The sequence below is a fragment of the Alosa alosa genome, chromosome 17 (genome assembly GCF_017589495.1).
Source record: "Alosa alosa isolate M-15738 ecotype Scorff River chromosome 17, AALO_Geno_1.1, whole genome shotgun sequence".
Classification (NCBI taxonomy): domain Eukaryota; kingdom Metazoa; phylum Chordata; class Actinopteri; order Clupeiformes; family Clupeidae; genus Alosa; species Alosa alosa.
In genome coordinates this window covers 14,967,484-14,994,339 of record NC_063205.1, presented here as the reverse complement: position 1 = coordinate 14,994,339, position 26,856 = coordinate 14,967,484, and the positions used below count along the sequence as shown (strand labels likewise).

Here is a 26,856-nt window from a genome sequence, read left to right as displayed (position 1 = left end):
CTTCCACTAAATAAGAATGTACAATATCATCCATATCCAAATGTATTTTCCTTAGATTCTGAGTTTTGGCGGATGCTATTTAACATAAAACAGGACAAATGATCCTCCCACACAGTGGTGTGTATTGTTTTGAGGTACAGTAAGGAATATGGAAGTTTAACTTTTAAACTTAAGAGTTAAGCTTTTCCTCGATGACTTTTCTCCCAACTTCAAGATATACTGTAAAGGCCTAGTTGTGTAAGGCAAATTGGATATGCAACAAAACCAAAATACTGAATTTTCAGCATGAAGGAAGTCAGTGGAGACATGAATGATAAAAATACAGACTCTGAAAATAATATAATAAAATCTGAAATGTACAAGGCTTGAATTTGTCAAAGGCATGCATGGCGACATCTATTGGCTCAATTTTTGTCCAGCATCTTCTATGACACAGCGAGTGAGACAGCAAACTTGTAGAGGGCTTATGACGATGCATGTATAATATATTGCTCAACAGTGACTACAGGTGGATTCAGTGAGTAATTTTCAGCAATTTTTCCCCAAATGGCTTTAGTCAGTTTCAGTGATTTGTTTTGTTGATATTTGTTGACTGAGTTTGTGAGTTGTTTGCAAGTTAGGATACCTGGTGATGTATGTATGATAAGAGACTCGGCAACCACACCAGAGATGACTTTGTATAATTTGGCGTCTCCTTGCTTTCCAATGCAGCATATTCAGTCCACATCCCACCAGGTGGGGGCACTAGTGAGCAGTCCTCAGATTTGTATTTGACTCCTACTCTTTCCATTTTACACATACATTCTCTCTCTCTCTCTCTCTCTCTCTCTCTCTCTCTCTCTCTCTCTCTCTCATCGTTTGTGTCTGCCTCACTACTGGATGTCCTCCACATAGTTGGCTGGGTAGAGACCCATAGTGCCGTCCTTCAGTCGCCCTTTGCACCAGCCCTGGTCATCTTCCTCGCCAATCTTAATGAATTCATCCCCTGAGAGAGGGAGAAAGAGAGGAAGATAGAGAGAAAGAGAGAGAAAAGAAAGAAAACAAAAGAAAGAAAAAGAATGAAACAAAGAAAGGGAGTGTTATGGTCATATCATGAAAACATTTATTTGTAAACAGCAAGATGCTTTAAATAAATGCGATAGATAGAGCGATAGAGCGATAGAGAGATAGAGAGATAGAGAGATAGAGAGATAGAGAGATAGATAGATAGATATAGATAGATAGATATAGATAGATAGATAGATATAGACTATAATTCACTGCACTAGAACGTCCCAAGGCTACACTTAAGATCAAGAACTGGACTTGAATAAAGGGCTGGCAGGATGTGGACAGTACCTGCTTTGAAGCTCAGCTCATCCTGCTCCTGGCCCTCGTAGTCATAGAGTGCCTTCACCGGCACCGAGACGGCTGGAGAGACAGGCTCATCCTCGAATGGGTTGCCGTTACCGTTGGCGTCAGCGGCATCACCGGCAAAGGGATTCCCTGTCTCCTCGTCCGACCAGTCCTGGGTTTTATCCACGCTGCTGGCACTGTCACGGTCACAGAACCAATACACGGTCAAGCTCACAAAACATCCCCGTCACCTTACACCACAATCCCTTTTTTTTTTTTTTTTTAAGTGGGTTCTGACACAGCAGATCAGCGGTCAGTTATTGGACATCCAGCATGCCAGGCAAGAGTAGCAGGAACCAGGAAATAAAAAAGGAGTTAGACAGGAGCGTGACGGACAAAACAAAAAACACCTTCAGGATAAAACACAACACACACACAACACACAAACACACAGCACAGAGAGACTGCTCTAAATCCCCCCTCGCACAGTGAATTCCCCTCAGCCTTTGCGCCAATGTCACGCCAGCTATAATGATGCTGTTTGCGAGGGGATTTAGGAGTCGTGTTATTACCACAAACAAAGCTGAACAGGACCACAGACATACATCATGATGTAAATAATGACACACACATAGACATACATACACACACAGCCCACGCCATATCCCATGAGCACCTGGAGTTCCGAGAGACAGGTTCACCACCACCAGCAGAGGGCAGCAGCTCCAAACCAGTCCCCATGGAGACAACACACACACACAGTATACACACACACACACACACATACGACACTTAACACAGTAAATGCCTTGTTGCAGTCAGACCCGCCAGGCTGAGGACACCCACCTCCAATACAGATGAGCTTCATCACACTTTGGGGTCTGTGTCTCTCTAACACAGTCTGTTTACTAGGCTGCACCTATCCAACAACCCCTCCCCCTTCTAACACTCTGGCTCCCTCTCTCTCTTCCCCTTGGTAAATATTTGGGATTTCCACTGGAGTCAAAAATCTGAGATGGAAATTAGGCATGGACTCACATTCGACTCTGTATTTAGAACAGTCCTATCTACTGTCAGAGATGACAGATGGCTAATGTATACTGTAGTGTGCTTGTTGGAACATCTGTGTGTGTGTGTGTGTGTGTGTGTGTCTAAGGAAAACACCCTATGCCTAGCAGGTCAGACTGAACAGAAGCAAGGCTGGACACACACAGACCACTCTGCAAGATGAAACAGTTAGGTGGTTGAAGGATAACACACACACAAAGGTGTGTGTGTGTGTGTGTGTGTGTGTGTGTGTGTGTGTGTGTGCGTGCATGTGTGGGTGCGTACACAGGAGGCAGATAGATGAACAAGATGGAGGGGATGTGAGTGTGTACTCGTTTGCTGAACGCCCATGCAGAGAAACATACAGCAACCTGATGAAAAAAGGGGATGAAAATAAAACTTAACAGGGACCACAAAGAAAGCCCAACCAAGTGAGGAGGGGAAAAAAGAGCCACAGAAGAAACACAACACACACACACAGGAAAAAATGGAGGGGAAAGAAAAAGAGCTATGCAAGGAAGGACACAAGTGGCGAAGAAGTGCAGCGACTGCACGACAGTTGTCTGTTCACCAACGTTTTGGTGGCAACTTGGTCTTTTTTGACAGTGACTGTCGGGCTGCTGTTGGGCTGTTCCTGGGGCGATTCTTCCGCATCCTCATCATCCTCAAATGGATTCGCGCCCACAGGCTCTGTGCTACGAGGCACAGCGAGGCTAACAACATGGAAAGAGACAGGATGGTGACACACACATACACCTATTGTTACACTTTTCAGACTCACAGGTAAGACGTGGAATACCATATAACAGTGAGGGATTACTGGACATGGTAGCCATTGTGACACACAAAAACGTGGAACAATCACATGGCACTTGTCAGCAACAGAACACACCACTTTGACCAATGTCGGAACGGAATGGCCACTGTGGAAAGCTATTATGACTCGCTTTCAAATCAGCCAATGAGGGTTAGAGTGACATCTTCGACCAATGAGAGATGACTATGGAGAACATCAATGAACACATGCAGGCCAGTATTTACATTACTACGGGGTGCTCCTTTAGCTAACAAATTCACAGTCAGAACGTTTACACAACAAACAATATAACAAGACAACCTGCAAAAACAAAACGATGAGGATTTAATGCAAATTAAACAAACCCTGTCAGAGCATCAGGCAAATAATAATGAAGGAAATGAAGGAAAAAGATGAATTTTGAATAGAAGCACAGAGGTTTTCGTTCAGTGCTGTGTACGATAGTGACTGTAAATGTCATTATGTTGCTGTTGTTCTGACACTCCTACGTCCTAATCTCACATCCTATCTGCCGAACCCATGCCCTGCCCCACCCCACCCCGCTCACAAAACAGATAAATAAAAAATGAAATAAAAATATCCATCCATCACCCATGCTCCTCCATGTCCCTTACATGTGTGTTGTGCGAGGGAGAATGTTTAGAACACTCAGGGGTCAGAGGTCAGGTGGGTTGGGAGATGGCTGACATTCCTCCAGTGTACTCCTGGGACTGCATGTGCTCATCCGATCTACACACATTATCGCACGACACACACGACACACACACACGCATTTCACACACACACACGTGCACGCACGCACGCACGCACGCACGCACGCACGCACGCACGCACGCACGCACGCACGCACGCACGCACGCACGCACGCACGCACGCACGCACGCACGCACGCACGCACGCACGCACGCACGCACGCACGCACGCACGCACGCACGCACGCACGCACGCACGCACGCACGCACGCACGCACGCACGCACGCACGCACGCACGCACGCACGCACGCACGCACGCACGCACGCACGCACGCACGCACGCACGCACGCACGCACGCACGCACGCACGCACGCACGCACGCACGCACGCACGCACGCACGCACGCACGCACGCACGCACGCACGCACGCACGCACGCACGCACGCACGCACGCACGCACGCACGCACGCACGCACGCACGCACGCACGCACGCACGCACGCACGCACGCACGCACGCACGCACGCACGCACGCACGCACGCACGCACGCACGCACGCACGCACGCACGCACGCACGCACGCACGCACGCACGCACGAGTAGAGTGGAAACTTTGGGCTGTCTGGTCACAGGGCCAGGAAAGTGAGTGAGTGAGCATGTGTGTGCGTGCGTGCGTGCGTGTGTGAGAATGAGGAGTGACCCAGAGCAGGTCACATTCTTCCATTTTTTAGTCTTTTCATGTAGTCAATTCTTCTATTGCAGAATAGAATGTGTTTTCTACACAACTACCTGTTGCTCAGTCCATCATCTACATGCAGATTCTCCACCTTATTGCTATGATGAACTGATGAGCAAACATGCATGGGTGTGTATGTGTGTAGGAAGTGGGTGAGTGACTGTTCAATGCTTCACTTAAGGGAAGAGGAGAGATAGACTTCTCTGCATAGTCTGTCTGCCTCTTCACCCCCTCCATGTCTGTCCACTAGCCACTTTTACCATTGCCTTTTTGCCTCATTGTTTGCGTGCTATATTAGCACATATGCATAACCCCTCCCTCCATGCTACAGCCGAACTGTGGCCACAATTATACCTTAAAATAGTTAAATATATAGATATATAGACTCTACCTTACTTTATTTCTGCATTGTTGCACTGTTGGACTTACTCATTTGCACTATCACCATGACCACTATCACCATTGCACTATCACCATGACACTCATTCACACAGAGCACCTTACCTTACCTTACCTTACTATGCACAGAGAATCACAGGCTCAGTCCCTGCCTCAGTCATTGCAAGCGCCTCTGATTGATTAAAGCACCACCATGTGGATACTATTTTTTAGAATTGATTTAGATTAAGTGTTAGTTAGTATAATTTGTATTTTAGTATATTTAGCATATTCTTTATCTTCTACTGTCCTTATTGCTTAGTTGTGTTTTTTATATTATATACTTTAATTACTCTTTCTGCTGTCAAAGAATGTGTTTGTGTTGTCTGTATGCTGCTGAGACCTTGAATTTCCCCTGGGGATCAATAAAGTATCTATCTATCTATCCATCTATCTATGACTACAACACGGTAAAAATGTATTTAGAAAACAGACGTGATATTGTAGGTAATTGTGTATGTGCATTTGGCTGTGCAGATAGTGGCTCAGGTCAGGTGCATACTGCTATATGCTCAGGTATGTTCAGGTGTGCACGATTGTTCTCAGGTGTAAGGTTTACCTGCTGCTGCTCTTGGCTGGCTGATCTCCTGTTTGGCTGATACCCGTGAGCATCACACCCTCACCCGGCTTTTTCTTGTCTCTGCGACTCAGCGTGCGGTTCATGTCTATGGACCACTCCTACAACACACACACCAGAAGCATTAGTCTCTCCTCCTAGAACACACACACACACACACACACACACACACACACACACACACACACACACGTACAGAAAAAGGCACAGAAAGTTTGCCGTGGTCAAAACCAACACCAGCATGTGCAGGTAGTTCCTCTTGGGGACTAAAATTAAAACAGGCGATGCAAGGTTTCATGTTCAGTGTGAGTGTGGGTACTTTGAGCCAAAATGAATCTGCTGGCTGGCTAAGCTGATGTGGGTCTACTATAGTCAGTCACACTTCATGCACATCACACACACACACTGTGCCTTTACAAACATACACACACCAAAAAAAATTAAAAAAATAAAAAAACACCTGCTCTAAGTTTGGTTATAAGTAAACACCCACAAAGAGCCAGTGCACAAGAAGTGAGATTTCAGACAGCTTTCAAACGTGCTTCCACACACACACACACACACACACACACAAATCAGAGCGATTCTGCACAATGATTTAATATGTGCAGCCCAACTGGAGCGTCCAGCATCCCATACCCACCACCACCAGCACAACCACCACCAGCACCTTGAAGCAATAAGTGCCCTGACCAGCACGGCCTACACTGCATTAGTGAAGAGGGCCATGCATGCAGACAGCCCGTACGCACAACATTATGAGGCATCTAAATCCTGATCCGCACCCTATGGAACTAAAAGGCAGAAATAAATGTTTATTTGTTATTGATAGGTGCTTATGAATTATCTTAAGCATCTAAACGTATAAATAAATAAAAAAATAAATAATAATAATAAAAAAAAAAACGACTATTGGTCTCTCAGAACACATCATACTACCACCAGAGGTCATAGGGTTAATTGCCAGGACAACAACTCAGGCAGGGTTACTGTGACAACACAAGGTCAGGAGGTCACACCTCAGGCATCATGTGACATGCCGCAGGGCCAGAGAGAGTGCTGATCAGAGAACAGTGGTGCGGTGCCGGGTTGCGAGCCCGCCGGGCCTAACCTTCAGAAACGAAGGCCCGAAGGTCAGGACCGACCCCGTGTCAGCGCCAAGACTTTTCCAGGACTGAAGGGGTGGAAGAGCCCAGAGTTCAGAGAGATGTGGAGGAGGAGGAGGATGAGGAAGATGAGGGGGAAAAAGACAGGTAGACCCATACACAGAAAAGGAAAGAGAAAGTAAGGGGGGGAATTCAATCAATCCAAGTAATCAAAAGCCATTCAAAAATAAATGACAGTTGGATTGAGTTGCTTGATTGAATGTCCCTTGGAAATGAATGCACAAAAACGCAACACATGCACACCACACACACTTAACCCAACCAATGATGTCTGTTTGTACTGATCTCATAACAGTTCTAATATCAGGAAGCATCTGTGGCCTCTCTATGACAATAGTCTCTCTAATTTGACTGCATTCCCTTGAGGCATAGCTCTCTAACAACACACACACGCGCACGCGCACACGCACACGCACACACACACACGCACAGAGAGACAGAGCAAGAGAGCTGTGTGAACCCGCCAACCACTGTGAGGGAGCAGAACTCACTCTAAAGGACTTTCTCTTACTAAGGCGTGTGCAGGGAGTCTCCATGTTCTGTCAAAATCGGATTCAAGGAAGGAGGGGTGGGGTGGGGGGTCCAGAGGGAACCCCAGGGGGGTAAGTGGGTGGGGGATAGGGGGTTGAGGGGTATGGAGGGGTTGTTAAAAACAGAACAGAACAGGAACACAATGCAAAACTGTAGTTCCACCGGTGCACTCTGCCTCGTGTGGACAGTGAAGAAAGCACAGCTGGGAGAATGTGTGCGTCTGCTGATCAACAGTGTGGTGCCATTATTACAAGCTTCCAATCACTACAAAGCATTCAATCACATTTATCAAGCAACACATCATTAGACAATACATTAAGATAGAAACATCTCTTTTGATCTCTTCCGACAATCTCCTTCACCAAAATTTCACCCAGTGATTTTTGTATGTTTGTTTTTGTATGTACGTATGTATGTATGTATGTATGTATGTATGTATGTATGTATGCATGTATGCACATACACATACATCCACACACACACGCTCTCTTAATGATCAAGTTAACTGAACGCAATGTAGTCTTTCTATTATTACTACACATGAGCTTGATATACTGTACACTTGCTATATAAGAAATACTGACTTTGGTTTCCAGTAGTGCTTGCTTTAAATCCTCTACAAACATGTCCCAATGTCACGGAACAGAACCTGACAGTCTGGATGCTCCATCGGGTCCCAATGCTGATATAGGGCCAAGGGCAGAGTATCAGTAGAGGATCAGCAGCTCATGGGACAACCCACGTGTGTAAAACATGCTAAACTTCCCTTACACTATGCGCTGGTATAGATAGTATCTTTAGTCTCGGTTTACTGGGTGTGTGTGTGTGGGGGGGGGGGGGTGGATGGGTCGTGGGGGGGTCAGCGTGTTCCTGGTCGACTGCATTTGTGTTTAATTATATCATTTTATCTGTGATCATGGATATGTACACAACATTGCCTTCAGATGTATTTACATGATGCGCGCGCATGTGTGTGTGTGTGTGCGCACCATGAGTGTCCATGTGTGTGAATGCTCAGCTCGGCACAGTGTGTGTGTGTGTGTGTGTGTGTGTGTGTGACAGGTGAGTGAGTGGATGCATGAACAAACCTGAAAGACAGGTTCTCTCCATCTTACCCTAGCTCCATTTCCAGATAAATATGCATAATTTACATGGCATAACAAGCAGCTATTCTCACGGGGTTGAACAACTCTAGTCATAAATGCTGCAAATATGACACAACTCATCGCCTCCTAGAAAGTGGAAGTCCCAGAGGACTAGATGAGTCAAGCTTGGTCAAGCCCTACACTCCAGCCCGGTTCTCATTGCCTACTGCATGCCAGTCTAAGTGCCCTCACTAGCTTTTTGAGGAGATGGATCAAGAAATACGGGATTTGAGCTCCGCTACTTTAAGATTTTGATTCTTTAATGAATGAACTTAAGGAACCATTTTAAATGCCGGTCGAATGCTAATTCTAGATCTATCTGGTATAGTTCTGGAACAGCTTGAACAATGAAAGGCTTTTATTCCTTAAAGGACTGGACTGGACTGGACTGCCAGTGGGTGGCGTACCTCAAACTGGGGCCAATTCATGTGCATGCCCGGCCCGTGGTTGTTGCGGAACCACTTGAGGTCTTCCTCGGCATCAGCCGACTTGACCGTGTCCTCCAGTGTGTGGTAGACTGTCTGGAACCTGGAAAGTACAGGAGAGAGCTTAACAGAGTGTGTGTGTGTGTGTGTGTGTGTGTGTGTGTGTGTGTGTGTGTGTGTGTGTGTGTGTGTGTGTGTGTGTGTGTGTGTGTGTGTGTGTGTGTGTGTGTGTGTAATTATGTGCTTGTGTGTTTGCCGATTTACACACCATTGTGGTATTATTTAAACTAAGGAGAGCTTAACTGTGTGTGTGTGTGTGTGTGTGTGTGTGTGTGTGTTTTTTTTTTTTTCATTTATGTGCTTGTGTGTTTGTCCATTTAAACACCATTGTGTTATTATTTATCAGTTTATGGCCAATACACACATAGTCTAACGATGGGATCTTTTCTCTTAGGAGAATATACTTGCAGGCCTACATGTGCATGTACGTATGTCTACCTCAGTTCTGCCTAGCTTGTGTGTCTTTCTCTCTTTTTGTGTGTCTGTGTCTGTGTGTGTGTGTGTGTGTGTGTGCGCGCCTCTCACTTGTGGTTACTGGAGAGGTCCAGGTGCTGCTTGACATCAAGCAGCAGCTCTTTAAAGAAGCTGATGCGCTTCTCTTCAAACTGCTGCCACTGCTCAAACACCTGCTCCATGTTCTCCATGTACTGAGGCGTCACCTTGTCCAGCTCCTCCAGGGACTTCTCATAACGCTCCTTAGTCTGGGGGTAGCACACACACACGCACACACGGACACAGACACAGACACACAGATATCATTCATAGATGCAGACAGGACTATGCAAACATGCCGCAAATCCCACATGTACACATCTGAGATAAAAAGAAGGGGACTGTGGTGGAGAGGTGGTTAACAAAAACTGAAAGTCAATGTAACTAAATCAAACAGACGCAGGTGCAACCACACCCCCACACACACCCCCCCACAGATAAACAAACACAGATACATAAACACACATACCTTCTGAACATCCTGCTGGCACTTCTCCACCTTCTCCTGAAGCTTCTTGGTGGCGTCGGGGTTGGAGTTGCTCTCCAGCTTGCTGTTGTTCTCCCGGCTGGTGGCCAGCTTCTCCTCCTTACAGGCCGCATGGTACGCCTTCTTCATCGTGTCCACCTACACAAGACCGCACCATAATCAACATTACTATCCCTCTGCACTGTCATTAGCAGGAGTGCTAATTTCACCACTATCACCTCCCACTCCTTATACTCCTCCTTCATCATCATCATCATCCTCCTCCTCCTCCCCCAGGGTTATCAGCATGAGTGCTCTTTCACTCTATCACACAGGACTGTTTCTTTTTCCAACCACTCTTCATCACCATCACCACCTTTTTAACCAAAGAAACTGCACTTAATAACTGGTTGGGCCACCCCAACACAGAGTCAAGGGCCTTTTCAATACACTTTTTTTCTCTATCAAATCATCTGAAACAGACAAAAAGGATCATGCACCTACCTTTGAACCTTTTGAATTTCCCCTGGGAATCAATAAAGTATCTATCTATCTATCTATCTTTGAGAATAACATTACATAATGCTATAGAAGGGCGTGGGTGTGCATTGGCAATGTCAGACATGCTCCGTGCACCTCCTCTGTACATACCTCCGTCTCCGTACATATCAGTGTAGCAACAAAATGATTTTGATTTAATTGAGTGTCTTTTTTATTCAATGTATTTAATTTTTTATTTTTTTTTATTTTGAAGTAATCCAAAAGTATTCAGATTACATTACCGGTACATTATTTTTGTAATCCAATGCATTATGTTACGGATTACAAAAATTGGTGTGTAGTCTGTACTCAGTTATAGATTACATTTCAAAGTAATCTGACCCAACACTGATAAAACATGCATGCATACGCTTCTCAGCAGTCACACTAACAAAGGGAGTTAATTCTGTAAATAACCAATGAGACATCGTTAAAGCCATGCTGCACCTCCCTGACAATGACTCAGGAGAGGACAGGAAAGGAACGCAATGTCAGTGCAGTCACTGCCATAACCGCTGTTACTGATCATCAGAGGAGCCCAATAAAAACAACATCCATTATCTGCTGAAAGCCCTGTCTAATAATATTAGACATGACAAACAGCCATATAACCTCAGGCAGCAGATTGCATCCACACTGACGGTATGCCTTTCTGCATCCATCACAGATGTGAGAGAGAAGAGAAAATATTCAGAGGCAGTACAACACAATTTAAGCCTTTTGAAGAATACGTTTTTTTGTTTTATACTTCAGAAGTCCAGAAGTCATGGTGGAATTATACCAAATGATCTGAATTTTTTGTTAAGTCAAGTCACATTTATTTATATTGCACATTTTTGTATGCACAGAGTGCAATCCAAAGCCCTCCACATACAGACAAATAAACTGACAAATGAACAAATTGACAAATATAGAAACAAAATGCTGGACGAAGCGACGTGATTCGCACATTAAGACAGAAAAAAAAAAAAAAAATTAAGGTAAAAAGTTAAGCTACCATCACAGCTGTATAGTGAGTATGCATATGCTGCCTACATGGCTCTGGTTGCCATCAAATAGGTTAAGAATAAATAACTAAGCTTAAGCATCAGGTGTTCCTGTAGTCACAGTAGTTTGTTTGTACTAGAGTACTGGGACAGGAGGAATGGGCAGGTTATGGGGACATCTATTTCTATTTCCTGTTCCCGTCTGTCTGCCATTCCTGGCTCGTTGCTATAAATAAGCCTAATAAACGCCAGCGGACGTCCCTAACCAGGCCTGTGTGTCCATGTGGCCAGCTAATGCCAGGATGTCCAGTTGATCATTGTGACATCACATGGAGGAGGAGCCCACATTGCCGGCCTGGAAGACGGCAGATTATAGAATGGGGATATGGAAGACACACACAGAGGCAAACATCCAGCCACACACAACTCAAAGAAAAAGGCTCTCTCTCTCACACACACATACACAAGCCAAGTAGACAGTGTGGTCATGAAGGTCATATCAAGTCCGGTGTGACAAACAGGCAACGAAAATGGCGGCTGGGACATAAAAATAAATAAATAATGACAAAGCCATTCCGGAACCATGGTCATCGGACCATCAGAGGTCATTGTTTCAGCTGCGCGCATTCCAACATGCCGCAGCACTGCTTCACAACAGCACGGCTCTGGTCATCCAAGCGGTTTCCTGCAGCTCCATAGAAAATCATGGCCTCTCAGAAACTGGGACCTCTGTGGGGTGCCATGACTTTGAAAGTCAATAACCCACTGCGAATTAAATGGAGAGGGTGGGGGGGTTGGGGGGGTGCCTATTTACTCAGCCACTGAACGAGTCACGTTCAGTCACTAACCTTGCGGGACGGCCGAGATAACAGCGCTAAAGCAAACAGCATGGGCAGGACGTCAGCCTTGTGATTGGTTGCGGAGGGGCAGCGAGGTGAGATGAGACCGCGTTGAGTCATAAACAAACTGTCAAAGAGGTGTCAAAGCAAGACATTTTTAGGTAAGGGGTAAAGGACCCCAGTGGGGGCTTTTGCAGGTTCACAGGGATTATTTGCAACATCTGTGGTAAAAGTGACACAGAAAACCCCAGCTTGCATTTCATTGGTTCATACGCCAATTATAAAGTACATACTTTTCTTAGTTTAGTTCAGTTTGTACAGGGACCATGTACAAAATGCATTAATCACATAGAGGGGAAAGCTTTTGTGTGTGTGTGTGTGTGTGTGTGTGTGTGTGAGTGAGCGAGAGAGAGAGAGAGAAAGAAAGAGAGAGAGAGAAAGTGTGTGAGTGAGTGAGTGTGAGTAGGTGACTGAATGAATGAGCCATACCTTCTTGAGTTTCTTGGACCAGGGTTTCAGCCTGTGTGTGTGTGTGTGTGTGTGTGTGTGTGTGTGTAGAGAGAGAGAGAGAGAGAGAAAGAAAGAGAGAGAGAGAGAGAGAAAGTGTGTGAGTGAGTGAGTGAGTGTGAGTAGGTGACTGAATGAATGAGCCATACCTTCTTGAGTTTCTTGGACCAGGGTTTCAGCCTGTGTATGTGTGTGTGTGTGTGTGTGTGTGTGTGTGTGTGTGTGTGTGTGTGTGTGTGTGTGTGTGTGTGTGTGTGTGTGTGTGTGAGAGAGTGACTGAATGAATGAGCCATACCTCCTTGAGTTTCTTGGACCAGGGTTTCTGGGCCTTGCGGAATCCGTCCTCGGCCTCCTTGGTCTCCTTGAAGCCGCCGATCATCTGCTTGTGGTAGGCGTCCTTCTGCCAGTTCTTCACCTTCTCAAAGTCCTCACCCATCAGCGCCGACTTCACGTCCATGTGCAGGTCGCTCACCTTCTCGGCCTCCGTCATCACGGCGATCCACGCCTGCTCCAGGGTTCCGTATTGCGGCCCTGAGGAGTGGAGATTTATTCTCAATCTATCGATCTCAAACATTCTATGATATATTCAGGGATATCAATACCATAGCTATATATTGTGTATAGTACCACACTGACAAGCATCACTACGCATAGCATCACATTCACTAGGATACCCATTTTGGCATGGATTAATTAGCATTTATTGAGTGGAAGAGTAGTGACAATTGAAATTCTTGCACTGATGATGGTCTGAATGGGACCGAAAACATTTTGCACTTTCCACTGACTGGACTAATAAATTGCATCGGCAACATTGGTGTGCGAGTTCATTCTAGACTGAAGGACTGATACTCTATTGGAACTAACGCACCCACTAGACCTGGAGTCATTGGGTGCGATACCCTGTTTGCCCCATAGTGAAAATTGAGGCACATATTTGATTCTGAGAGACTTCTCAGTACACAGTTGGGCATTGCAACTGCACTCTCAAGCTCTGACTTTGAAGATAGAGAGATAGAGAGATAGAGAGATAGATGTAATATGGATATAGTATGTCATTGAGAACTTTGAAAATGGGCACAATTTTGATTGAAGCCTCGTGTCGGTGATCCTGTGTGTGGTGTTAGTTGTTTGCCTGACATTGATTGTATCCTAAATAGGTCTGTGGGTACACCTCTCATAAAGTGGGTGAAAATTTCATGGGATTGTCTGGTCGTTCTGTGGTCAACCCAGCACACATCTTCCTGAAGCTCTGAATGCTCGTGTGGAGCCTATTTGTGGAAGGGACAGTTCCTTGTGAGCGCAGTATTTTTAGAAGTTTTATATATGTGTGTGTTTGGCCTGAGGTAAGACCTAGTACTATACATCTGCGTGTGAATCCAGTGTTACTGTGAAAAGCATCTTTGTGAGCAATAAAAAACCAGAGGAAATATTACAGTTAATGTATAGCCATAAGCACGGGTAAAGAATGTACAGTCATTTATTTATGCATTTGTGTGTGTGTGTGTGAACACAAATATGGGTACAGTGTGTACTAATTATTTTATCAATGTATTTGTGTGTGTGTGTATGCGTGTGTAATATATATATATATATATATATATATATATATATATATATATATGTGTGTGTGTGTGTGTGTGTGTGTGTGTGTGTGAGTATGTATGTATATATGTGTGTGTGAGTGAGTATGTATATGTGTGTGTGTGTGTGTGTGTGTGTGTGTGTGTGTGTACCTTTATCAATAAGCTGTCTCCACCGCTTGGACCACTCGGTCAGCTGCTGGGCGTAGGCCTTCTCGATGCGCGCGCGCTCATGGATGCAGTTCATCAGGTCATTGCACAGCCGGTTGCCATCATCAACACGCCGCACTGTACGTTTGTAGTTTCCCACCTGGTCATTACACAATGGGTGCATAGGTTAGCCACCACACACACGCGCCACCACACACACGCAGCCGCCACCACACACACGCAGCCGCCACCACACACACGTGGCTCAGGTTGATGACGCTGAACCCCAAACTGCTCCTGATGTGGATGTGAGCAATTGGTCTGTAAAGTGCTGAGTGCTCAGAGGAGAAGAAAAGTGCTACATACATGCATTCCATTTAACACACACACACACACACACACACACACACACACACACACACACACACACACACACACACACTGTATATGCATGTCATGCATTAAGTTCTATGGCAACAAAGTCTTGAATCTCAAATCACCAAGAAAGTACAAAAGCAATACAACGGACATCGCGACCAGAATACCAACGCCTGGCTGAGCATATTGGTCAGAGCTTTACAGACACAGATACACATTGTTTCAAGGGATTGGCCCGGCTTTGCCATCACTCCCATCCAAGGATGAAGGCCGAATGACACTGCTAACACCATTTCCTTTCCCAGACTCTCAATTTACCATCTAACTCGGTAAGCCTGACCTGTGCTACGTTCCCTTGACCCCCGAGTTTAAACAGTAGCCAGGCCTTAACAGGCCTGTAGCCCTCAGAACGTACACCCATTAATATTCTGAGGCCATGTAGTACGACTTGTTGTGTCTAATTAAGCTAAAGAGGTGCCACTTCATTTATCCTCACAAACTCTAGTGCATTACACACAATTCAAACGAATTTGTCTTTTTAAGCACACTCCAGATAGTTTAAGCACACACTAGTCAGCTGAATCAAAAGCAAACATTCTTGACTTGAGTGTGAAGGTGAGGCCATTCTAGAGAGTGCAAACATAAAGAGTCAGAGCCTTCAATCTGTGAGTTTCTGAATGAGAGTGAGCATTGTGCAGGTAAAGGATATTAATGGTATTAAATGAAGTGTGCAGCTATGTGATGAGGTTTGACGAATGGAAGTGTGTGTGTGTGTGTGTGTGTGTGTGTGTGTGTGTGTGTGTGTGTGTGTGTGTGTGTGATACAGTACCTCCCAAAAGCTGTCACTGGAGACATCGGTCAAGGAGTCATTATATGTGCCAGACATGGCTGCTTCCCTCTCTGCCCACTGTCCTCTGAAACACGCAGAACAAGGTCATAGTTAGTATTATCACACAATCACCAACACCACATGTAATACATTACCAAATACAATACATTACCACAGTAATCACCACCAAATATAATACATTACCATAATCATCGCCAAATACAATACATTACCACAGTAATCACCACCAAATATAATACATTACCATAATCATCACCAAATACAATACATTACCACAGTAATCACCACCAAATATAATACATTACCATAATCATCACCAAATATAATACATTACTGCAGTAATCATCACCAAATATAATACACTATCACTGCCATCACTACCAAATATAATACATCATCATAGCAAATGTAACACTTTATCATCATGGTCATCATCTAAACCCAACTTAATTATGTAATCACAGTCAGAACTGTATCACTGCATAAACCCTAGTGTGTGTAGGATGGTTAGATCTTGGTGTCAATTTGGGACACAAATTGATGATGCAAGTCCAGCTTGGTGTTACATTTGACCCACAAGTGTGTGAGATATTCCACTCGGACTCTTAATAGTCTCACGTACCCCCCCCCCTCTCTCCTACTATGCTCCTTCCTCTCTTCCTGCTCACCCTCTCTCACTGCCCCTAACAATCCTGCTTTCTTCTCCTCTCTCCATCTTTTTCTCTCTCCCATCTCTTATGCCTCCCACGCCTCCTGCTTCCTCCTCCCCACACACACACACACACTTTCTGATGAAAATTCCTGCCATTCTCAGTGGTGCCGTGACCCTTGGTCCAGCAGGACCTCTAAAGCGGCTTTATCCTGCCGGCCTGTCGCCAGGGGCCCACTCCACAGGCACCGCCACGCTACAGCGGGAATACTCATACTTTCCACCATTTAGAAGCTCATGCCAGACACACACACACACACACACGTACAGTACATGCATGCATGCACACACACACACACACATACACATGTGTGTTGAGCCATTAAATGAGCGAGCGAGAGAGGGAGGGGAGAGGAGGAAGAGATTTCACAGCCGTATTGTTTTTCGTTGTGCTCGGTTTGTCCGCACACTTTCTTGAGAGCGCAAGTGGCTTGTAACCTTGGAAACCAGATAGTCACACACATCTGACTCTGACTCAGATGGCTGTAGGCTATGACAAGCGTACACACACACACACACACACACAAAACTCTGTTAACCATGCCAATAGGAACTTCATAATTTCAACACACCACGTAGATTTCAGCCTGTCTTTGTGAGATAAAGAGTGGTGCTCATTCATAAACCACTGTTTGGGTCAGAGGAAGCAATGCACTCTAAGAAATGGCATTAAAATAAAAATAAAAATAATAATAATAAAAAAATAAATAATAATAATAATAATAATAATAATAATAATAATAATAATAATAATAATAATAATAGGGGCAATCTCATAGGACTATATGTTACAATACATACTAAAAGATAGGAAATTAGGTCAGGAGCCCTGCACAAACAGCCGCAACTGACAAGGGAAAATGCATTTGAATGAGAAACGTGAGCCTCTGTTATCGCTGTTCTCAGAAAACAGCATCCTGGCAACTCAATCATCCTCCCCACATTCCACAGACATTTCTCAATACAGAGCTGATCAGTGCGCGCACACACACACACACACACACACACACACACAATCCTGTTTTACTGAACGCTGACTCAAGAAGCTCAAACAGTGCAGTTTTAACAGTGTACACACCTGGTGAGTGTGTGTGTATTTGGAAAGGACGAAAGAATTTACAGGAAAGGTTCATGAGTTGACATGAGTGTACGTGGTATGTGTGAGTGTGTGGAAACAAAATTTGTTTACAGAAAGGCAGGGGAAGAGTCAAGTGGTGTGTGCAGAGTTTGTGTGAACGTTAATGTGTGTGACGAGTGAAAGATTTACAGAGCGAGTGGAGTGGACTGGGTCGATGGTGTGTGTATTTGTGTGTGTGTGTGTGTGTGTGTGTGTGACTGACTAAACACTCCACTTGGAGCACAAAAACTCTGCGGAGGACGTTTCCGCTCCCTGTTGTGGTGTCACACAGCTGAACACCACACACAGAGCCTTCTCTGTCACTCTTCTCCCCCCTTTAACTCTCTCTCTCTCTCTCCTTCTTTCTTTCTTTCTTTTTATCCATCCATCCCCCTCTCCTCCCCTCCATCTGTCACTCTTGTTCCCCATCCCTCCTCATCCTCCTTCTCTTGCCCCCCGGTGCGTCCATGGTGCTCATCCCTTCCCTAGAGAGTTAATGCCTTAAAACGGCTGACCCTCCGGGCCCTGCCCCACTCCAACTTTCCTCTGCGTGCGCAGCTGGAGAGAACCGCTCCAGTGAAAATCCAAAAGCTCGCTTCAATTCAACACAAGCACTGACACCACTACAGCCTATAACTATAGCTTAAGTTACAGCCTATAATTATAGTCCTGCTATGGACATCAATTTTGATAATTTACTTCTCTTGAAAAGCTGTTTATCTTAACCCACTGGTGGTTCACTAGTGACTTCAGACAAAACCATCTGGTATGTGATTTACAAAGGCACTGTTAATACCATTATTGCCATTATTATTACTATGTTAATGAATGGTTTAATGTTGTGACAGCTAAGTGTCTACCATAAACTGAACAGTTGCCAGTCCCTATGCTGGTGTGTTGACTTCTTCGAGGTAGTAGTAGTAGTAGTAGTAGTAGTAGTAGCAGCAGCAGCAGAAGCAGCAGCAGCAGCAGTAGTAGTAGTGTAATAAATGATTAAATCATGAGGTTCGCTTCACTCTGCCTGTACCCCATGGCTGTGGCGAGCCACTTTAACAGAGTGTTGGTATGGGAGAGCCCTAAGTGGGGGGATCTCCGCAGCCTTCTGTTGAGTTTTGGGGACTCTGGGAGATTACGGGGGAGATCTGGCCGTCTGGGCCCTTCTTAAGGCTCTCTGATCACTGCTGCTGCAGCCTCCTTACAGTAAGAGGATATATAGGTTAACGCTGCACTCTACTCCATGGCAGACACACACACAAACACACACACACACACACACAGAGGGGAGATGATAGAGCAACTATTATTGGTGACTTCCACCCCCCGAACAAGAGCCGCATTCACAGCGGCCTGGCAGAAAACTACTTTTGGGCTTTTCCAGCTTCACATTCATACAGCTCTGCAGGCTCTCTCACACTCTCTCTCTCTCTCTCTCTCTCCCCCTCACACACACACACTCAATCTTTCTCTAGGTCTCCTTCCCTCGCACACACACACTAAGGGCACAGGATCCATTTCCGCTGTATGGGTTGTTTATATCCACAGTAGGGTCAGGAGGTTTGCTGCTCAGGATCCAGGCCAGCAATTCAGCAGCAGAAAAAATGTGTGTGTGTGTGTGTGTGTGTGTGTGTGCATACTGTAGGAGTGTGTGTGTGTGTAATGTGCCTAAAGGGGGGGTGCAGTGTACAATGTGTGTGTGAGGTGGTGAGAGAGAGTGTGTGTGTGTGTGTTTTTGTGTCTGGTCTCTCAGGTGAGCTGCCTCAGCACTTCTGGCTGCTGCATCTTTAGTCAGCACACAGCCTGCTGCTCCCCTAAGCTCTCTGGATGCCTCCCTCACACACTCAGCAAGACTGCCCTGCCGCCCATCAACATGTGTGACCACACATACACATACACACACACACACACTCACACTCCACAAAGCACAAACCTAAACAAACAAAAGTGCTTTATTGTCTCGTGTATTGCAAAACATACACGAGACAATAAAGCACCCAGTGTTAACGCAGCACTGATATGAGGTCATTTAATTAATCTCCAGCTGAACACAGTGTTTGTGAGGACTCCCCCCTGCTCTGCTGACTTTGCTATATCAATCATGTGCCAGAAGTTCAGCTGACTCCATAGCTGCCAGCACTTCCTAAACTAAGGGAACAGTGAGTGTTTACTGCTTCCAAATGCAGCAACAGCAACAACATGGGTGGAGGGCCTGTAGGCATGTTCAGGCTTTGTGCCTGGGCCACTGGAGGCCCCGTGTGTCTTTCCAATGTGCCTGACTTTTGTGGACACACATGCAAGCCTTGCATTTGAAGCGGACATTTGCAGCGGACAGCCCCTTCTGTGTTCTTTTCTGGGGCCCTCAACAATCGCTGCCGTGGAAACAACGGAACACGGAGCACGGCGACAAGCACCTGGAATGCTCTGCTGTGCCTTTGTTTGTTTGTTTGTTTGTGTGGAGAGCAGTGGAGTGGGAGGGGGTGATATCAGCTGATTGCAATGACCAAAAACAAGCCAAAATCTACTGAGGCCGCTCTGTCCTGTTGAATGGCGGTACAGAATATGCAAGAGGCCTTCAGCTGAAGCTCAGCTATCTGTTTACATGACCTTTCATCCCTCCAGATAGGCAGGCAGGCAGGCAGAGATAGGAAGGGACTGACTGTATGAGCAAGGACGACAGAGAGAGAATGTACTACATAATATAGATGGAGAAACAGAGAAAGCGTCATCATCACATGAAAGAGCCAGACAGACAGGCAGCGAGAGAGATAGCAAAGGTATGTGTGTGTGTGTGTGTGTGTGTGTGTGTGTGTGTGGCCTCCGGAAGTGAGGGAACACCTGACAGATGAGTTTGTCAGTTCCTCTTTGCCCTAATAGGCGTATCATCCTGAGAAGCAGAACTGAAGAGTTTTAGGGGCACTCCAAATGAGCACATCTGTGATATTCAGAAGTTATATTTGTGAAATTCAAACTGCCCACACTTTCCCTGGATCCTCCAAATCAAACAATAACACACACTAATAAAGAGTAGATGGACAGAGTGGGAGTTGAGGGAGCTGACATGAGATCTGGATAACGTGATATAAAGAGTGGGCGAGTGGAAATCAAGGGAGGTTCCTCCTCTGATGCAACATGGACACTACCACACTGATGGCCTTTTTCCACCGACAGAGAACAGGTACCGTTCCGTGTGGAGCATTGCGACCAAACAATAAACGGTTCGGAACGTGGCACCTTGGTTCAAAGCTTGAACCAGAAAATAGATGGTTTTTCCTGCGAATCGGTGTGGACTTGTCACTTTAACGTTCAGAGGGGAGAAGGCTAAAAGCATGAGTTTTAAAACTAGTCAACTAGCATTACACTGCAGACGTTAACTAGCATTTTAGACTGGTAATTTCTGCCGTTTTTACGGGACAACTGTTCATATCATTCTCCCATTAATGCATCTCATTAACTTTTGTTTTGCATGCAACACCCACTGTTGATGACACACCCTTGGTTTGGTTCAAAACTGGTGGAAATGTGGGCTGGTTCACTACATAGCACTAAGGTGCAAATAATTCTGAACGGAACCGGTTGAAGAAAGCGTTCTCTGTCGGTCGAAAAACTCCCACAGAGGAGGAACAGCCAGTGCTGGGTCCAAAGTCCCAGACACACAGGACACAGGACAGACACACACACACACACACGTGAACCATAACACACAACTATAGCAACAGCTGAGCTACTATCTCCATAACTCCTCTTTAAAAGAGGACTGGGAGATAACAGAGCTAAGCCGATTACGCCAGAATTGAAAGAATGTGTTGAATAAACAATACGCACTCTGCCTCATTCACCCACTCTCACTGACACACAAACACACAAACCCTGGACATAGTGATGAAACCGCGACAGCAGCTTCAAAGGTCTACTGGACAACCAGTATGGAGGTGGGCAGGAGAGCACTGTCTCCACAAGGGCAGAGAGAGAAAGATACCCGTGTGTCCATCGCACTGGAAGGAGGTTTACTTTAGGTAGGCTACTTTAAGGTGTGAGTGTGTGTGTGTGTGTAGGCTATGTGTGTGCATGCTTTGATGAAAACAGAGACCAATACAGCAGTGTGTGTGTGTGTGGGGTGAGAGAGAGAGAGGTACACATATGTATTACATATGGAAGCCATGATAAGGTCACCGTTTGCCTAGAAACACATGAGTGATGTCATATGTAATGGGCCAAGACTCTCTCCTGTGTGCTCATGTTTCTGTGCTGGGCTTATCTGGGCAGCGAGAGACTCCCAGTGCCCAATCACTCACTCCCTGACACAAGATATAGCCTACCAAATGAGCCTGGGCGCGCACACGCACACACACACACACACACACACACACACACACACACACGATTCCCTTACTCTATAAGACTGAGAGCCAGCCACTGGAATACAGCACACTCTCCTGTTAATCTTCTTTCTCCTGCCTGAAAGGAGAGGAGATGAGGGCAGATAGAGAAATGATAGAGAGAGAGAGATAGAGAAATGATAGAGAGAGAGAGAGAGAGAGATAGAGAAGAGAGAGAGAGAGAGAGATAGAGAAGAGAGAGATAGATAGAGAGATAGAGAAGAGAGAGATAGATAGAGAAGAGAGAGAGAGAGAGAGAGATAGATAGAGAAGAGAGAGAGAGAGATAGATAGAGAAGAGAGAGAGAGAGAGAGAGAGAGAGAGAGAGACAGAAAGAGAGACAGAGAGAAAGAGCTCCAGAAGTTGGAGTGGTGATGTCCCCCGAGACGGCGAGCACGTGGAGGTTTCATGAGAGGGGCAGAAGAGTTGTTTTCTTTAAAAGCCACTCCAGGGACGAGGCCTGAGACGTCTGTGACCTTTTCCATATTTTACCCTCTCCCTTTCCCACTCTCTCTATCTTTCTGACCATCCCCCTCTCTCGTCCTTTCTCTAATATTCTGTCACTGTCCCTCTCTCTTTCTGTGTGTCTCTCTCTGTATCGTTTCTATCACTCTGTCCATTTTTTTTCACTCATGGTTCTTGATCTGGGATCTTGATCTTGATCCCCACCCCAACAACTCAAAACAAGCCTCCAAGTTTCCATCGGTCTAGCACACTAGACAGCATATTAATCGCCATGACCACATTAGTGAACAAACAGACGACAACACAGTCAGTCAGTCAGACACACACACACACACACACACACACACACACAGCTGTGAGCGTGAGAGGTGTTGAGTGCAGAGGTCTCCTCTGTCATTAGAGGGGGTCGAAGCCTACTAGGTCAGACCACAGGCAGTGTGACAATGACAGCCTGCGAAACCCTCTGGTTACAGGCCCACAGACAGCTTAGAGAACCACAACATGTGATCCACCCACCATTAAAACACACACAGACACACAAACACACACACTATGAACAAAAACAAAAACAGACACGCACAGGCACGTCCATGAAAGAACACTATCTCGTTTCAGTCCTTCTCAATCCTCCTAAACCATGAGAAAACCATCACAAATAAAGTAAAGATGGAGAGCTATGAGGACAAAATCTGAAAGCATTAGTACGTTCTCCAATCCAACACACCCCCACACACAAGTCTGAGGAGGAAGTCACCAGAGGTTCTCTCTCATTAGCTGGCATTAAGCTCCAATCTGCATTACTCCATGCAGACTCACTCAGTGTCTCCTCCAGCCTCCTGTCAGCAGACAGTAAATGTCAGGCTTCCCTCCCAAACATGGGTAAACATTAGCCTTCACCAAATTAATGTGTGGCAACATGCGGTCGGTCACCAAGGTGACACACACACACACACACACACAAGCGTGATCTCACACACCAGCTGAAGGAAGAACTGGTCACACACAAGCGTGTGTGTGTGACCAGTTCTTCCTTCAGCTGGTGTGCGAGATCCGCATAGCTTCCATCTAAGAGGGCCTGGGTCTGGAGAGCAGGCGGGCGAGCCTGCCCTCACCGGTGACTTTCCAGAGAACCCCCGTTGCCACGGATACGGCCGTCAAACAACAAAGGAGTACAGTTATGTAATTGGAAAGCCAGCCGAGCAGAGTAGCGTCATCCTATGAAACTCTTATCGCATATTAGGCCTCAGGTGCCAAAGTGCCAGGGAGGGGGGAGGAGGAATCAAATTGGGTCAGGGACAGAGAGAGAGACAGACAGAGAGAGGGAGGGGAGAGAGAGAGAGAGAGAGAGAGAGAGATCACAAGAACTTGAGGGGCTCCTATAAAATCATATGAATCCTGTTAGACTGCTTGTCAAAGTTAATGTCAACAACTGCTGACACAGTCTGGATGCACTTTTCAGTCTGAGAGGGAAACAGCATACAATACTATAGAGGACCATTTATCGCTAACTGTCGAGTTCCTTGAATTCTCATGACATACTAAGCACATCCAAAACTGGTTCTCAGCACCAACACTTGCATCACCACACTGAAAAAGACACAGCTGATGTGTGAGAACAAACTAGAGACCAGCTCCTGCATCAACCAATTCCTACTCAACACTTTGACACAATGGGCACAACACGCCGATTTTCTCCTAACATCCTCAAGTTGCTGGTTTCTCTCAATCACATTGTTGCGTGTGCAGCCTTAAATGGTTTCCATGGTTACACAATTTGTTTGCACTTCCCTTTCTCGCCTGTTAGAAGCTCCAGAGTTGCTTGCAGTGGGAACTGTGCGTAATTTCATGCTTTTCTTTCCATGAGAGTTTACATACCATTCCCTGATTACAGCTTAACAGCTGTGTGCCATCAATGCTTCACTCTAACTGGCTGGGCTACAGTGGCAGCCACAGTTGACACTGCAGGCAGAACAAGCGTTTCATATCCATTCGTGCTGCAACAGCTGCAGGTACGGATGACTTCTATCTTACGATCAAACTCAGCTATAACCTCTGGTAACCCTCTAGCGAAACACTTTATTTTAAACAATGGCGTTACAGTTCCTGTGTGTTCCACAGATGATGACAAGAGGGAGGAGACAGAGAGAGAGAGAGTGTGTGTGTGTATGAAAAAAAGAGAGAATGTCTGAGTGCCTATGAGTGAGAGCGTGTGTGTGTGAGAGACAGAGACTAAGAGACTGTGTGTGTGTGTGTGATAGAGATAAATATATATATATATACACACGTATACACAGAGAGAGAGAAAGAGATAAATAGATATATATATATATATATATATATATATATACACAGAGAGAGAGAGAGAGAGAGAGAGAGAGAGAGAGAGAGAGAGAGAGAGAGAGAGAGAGAGAGAGAGAGAGAGAGAGACCCTGTGGCCTCATAATGGGGGGAAACGGGGGTGTTCCATAAGCACGGGAAAAGCAAGCGTTGTGTCTCCTGGCCGCTTCCTGTGGTTCCCCCAGGTTGCAGGCAGCACATGGGACTGGGCCTCCTCTGCCAACAAAAGCAGGAACCAGGGGCTGCCTCTGACTCTGAGCTTTCACTACAGCCTCAGCTCCAGTTTTTCACACTTGTTAACTCTTTGCCACAGCCAACTTGGACAAGGGCCGACATGGTAACCTTAAGCAGAACACTTGCTGTATCAATGGACTTAAACCTGGCAAACAGCACAGAGAGGGCCCATTGCCTTTATCTGTATATCTTATCACAGGTTTAGCCCCCCCCCAACAACAACTCACAAATTTAGATTAAAATCACACTGCACCTTCACAAGGTAATGACTGTCACACTGTCATCATATGGCAACAATTGACTGAATTAGAAGTAAGGGTGGCCATCAAAGTAATTAGTTAAATCCATTCCATACTTCCACTACATTATTATTATGCCAGGTGAAAAGAAATAACATGTCTCGGCAAACACCGCCTGGTATAACCTGGGGGGTAAGCTTATTCCAAGTACGTGGTTTAGTGACAAACCTGGTATAAGTTAACTCAATGAAGCCATACAGCTCTTCTATTAGTAGGTTTAGCACTTACTCGGAGTTAACTTACCCAGGTTTGTCGCTAAACCATGTCCTTGGAATATCCACCAGACCTAAACGAAATATTTTCAGCGAAAACCAACAGAAGGAAGGAGCCAGGCTAGGATAAACATGCGTCTTACATCGGGCAAAACTTGTGTCAAGTGAATTTTCTATTAGTTAATCTAGTGCTAGCCAAAAGCTCTCAAGTAAAGTACAATGAAATACTAGCCAACATGTTGGAAGAACAAAGACTGGACAGTGTTACCCTCAGCTTTTCCACTCAGATGCAACGACATTAACTCAGAAATAGATCAAGTTAAACCCATTTTGTCAATTTAACTTGTGAGGTACGGGCACTTGCTGATAGACAGATAACTTCACTTTGGCTACAAGGAACCCAACCCCGCCCTTCCTCGATGAAAACCCTACTGACGTTAGTCTTGCATAGGCATTTTCCGCATAAGTTAGAGGCAACGGCGTGTAGTCTATCCAAGATCAATTCTATCCTATTGATTAAAGTCTGGACTTTAGAGCTTCATCGAAGCGACGTGTCACTGATCACCAGATCAACTATTTTTTCTATACATAAAACACACTGTCCACGGCTAATCAGGCAAGGTTGACTAACATTAGGTTTTGGGTTTCACAAGAAGCAAACTGCAACAACGAAGCTAGGGGTAGCAAGCTAAGCAGCTGGCTAAAATGTCAGAGCCAACATAGCCCTACGTCAATTTATATAGGGGGGAAATTACAACGTATTAAGGTGAACGTGGCTTACAAAACACTGGATTGTTGTGCAGCCAATGGAAAAATACACCATGCCCCATGATTTAACATAACGTTAACGTTAGTTAGCTAACATAGCTAGGTAAGATTAAAACCATCTGGAGACCAAACTTACTTTAAACAATCCGCTATTCATTCACAACTGCTCAACTGTACAACTGCTAATTTGACTGAGGATTAGCCCTAAATTACTAATTTACAAAATCAGTATAACGTCACACATTTTAAGAAACATTAGAAAATCTGACGTCCCAGGTGAAAATGGTCTGAGCCGCAGTGTCAAATCACACACGAGTTGCGAGTTACCAACCAGCCTCATAGACCTGGGGACTGCCTCCGACTGCAAGACTGATGCAAAGTAAAGTGGCTTCGGTTACCCAGCAAACTCTGAACGATCGAAAGATCTAGAGAAACGCAAACGTTACTTTACCTTGACGAGTTTATTTCCAATTCAGGGGGGATGGAATTGATAAATTAAAGAGGGCTGAAGAAAATGTTGGTTCTCTCTTCTCCAGGTTTTTTCCTCTTAGCCGCACTCCTCAGTCGACAAATGACCAGGG

The 26,856-nt window shown here is 45.4% G+C and overlaps 1 protein-coding gene across 9 annotated transcripts; it reads right to left on the bottom strand.

The window, feature by feature from the left end:
* Nucleotides 1-26,856, bottom strand: pacsin2 (protein kinase C and casein kinase substrate in neurons 2). Of its 9 annotated transcripts, none has more exons than XM_048267643.1 (12): nt 26,727-26,853; nt 15,741-15,825; nt 14,537-14,693; nt 13,096-13,331; nt 9,932-10,087; nt 9,496-9,671; nt 8,893-9,013; nt 6,755-6,817; nt 5,626-5,744; nt 2,958-3,095; nt 1,339-1,532; nt 1-985 (listed from the first exon to the last, which is right to left on the bottom strand). In XM_048267643.1, the coding sequence occupies exons 2-12, from the start codon at nt 15,795-15,797 to the stop codon at nt 873-875; spliced, it is 1,530 nt and encodes a 509-aa protein (XP_048123600.1). In that variant the 5' UTR covers nt 15,798-15,825; nt 26,727-26,853; the 3' UTR covers nt 1-872. The 9 variants fall into 9 exon arrangements, with proteins under 9 accessions (XP_048123600.1, XP_048123603.1, XP_048123601.1 ...); XM_048267646.1 differs by lacking the exon at nt 26,727-26,853 and adding an exon at nt 26,607-26,625; XM_048267644.1 differs by lacking the exon at nt 26,727-26,853 and adding an exon at nt 26,412-26,515.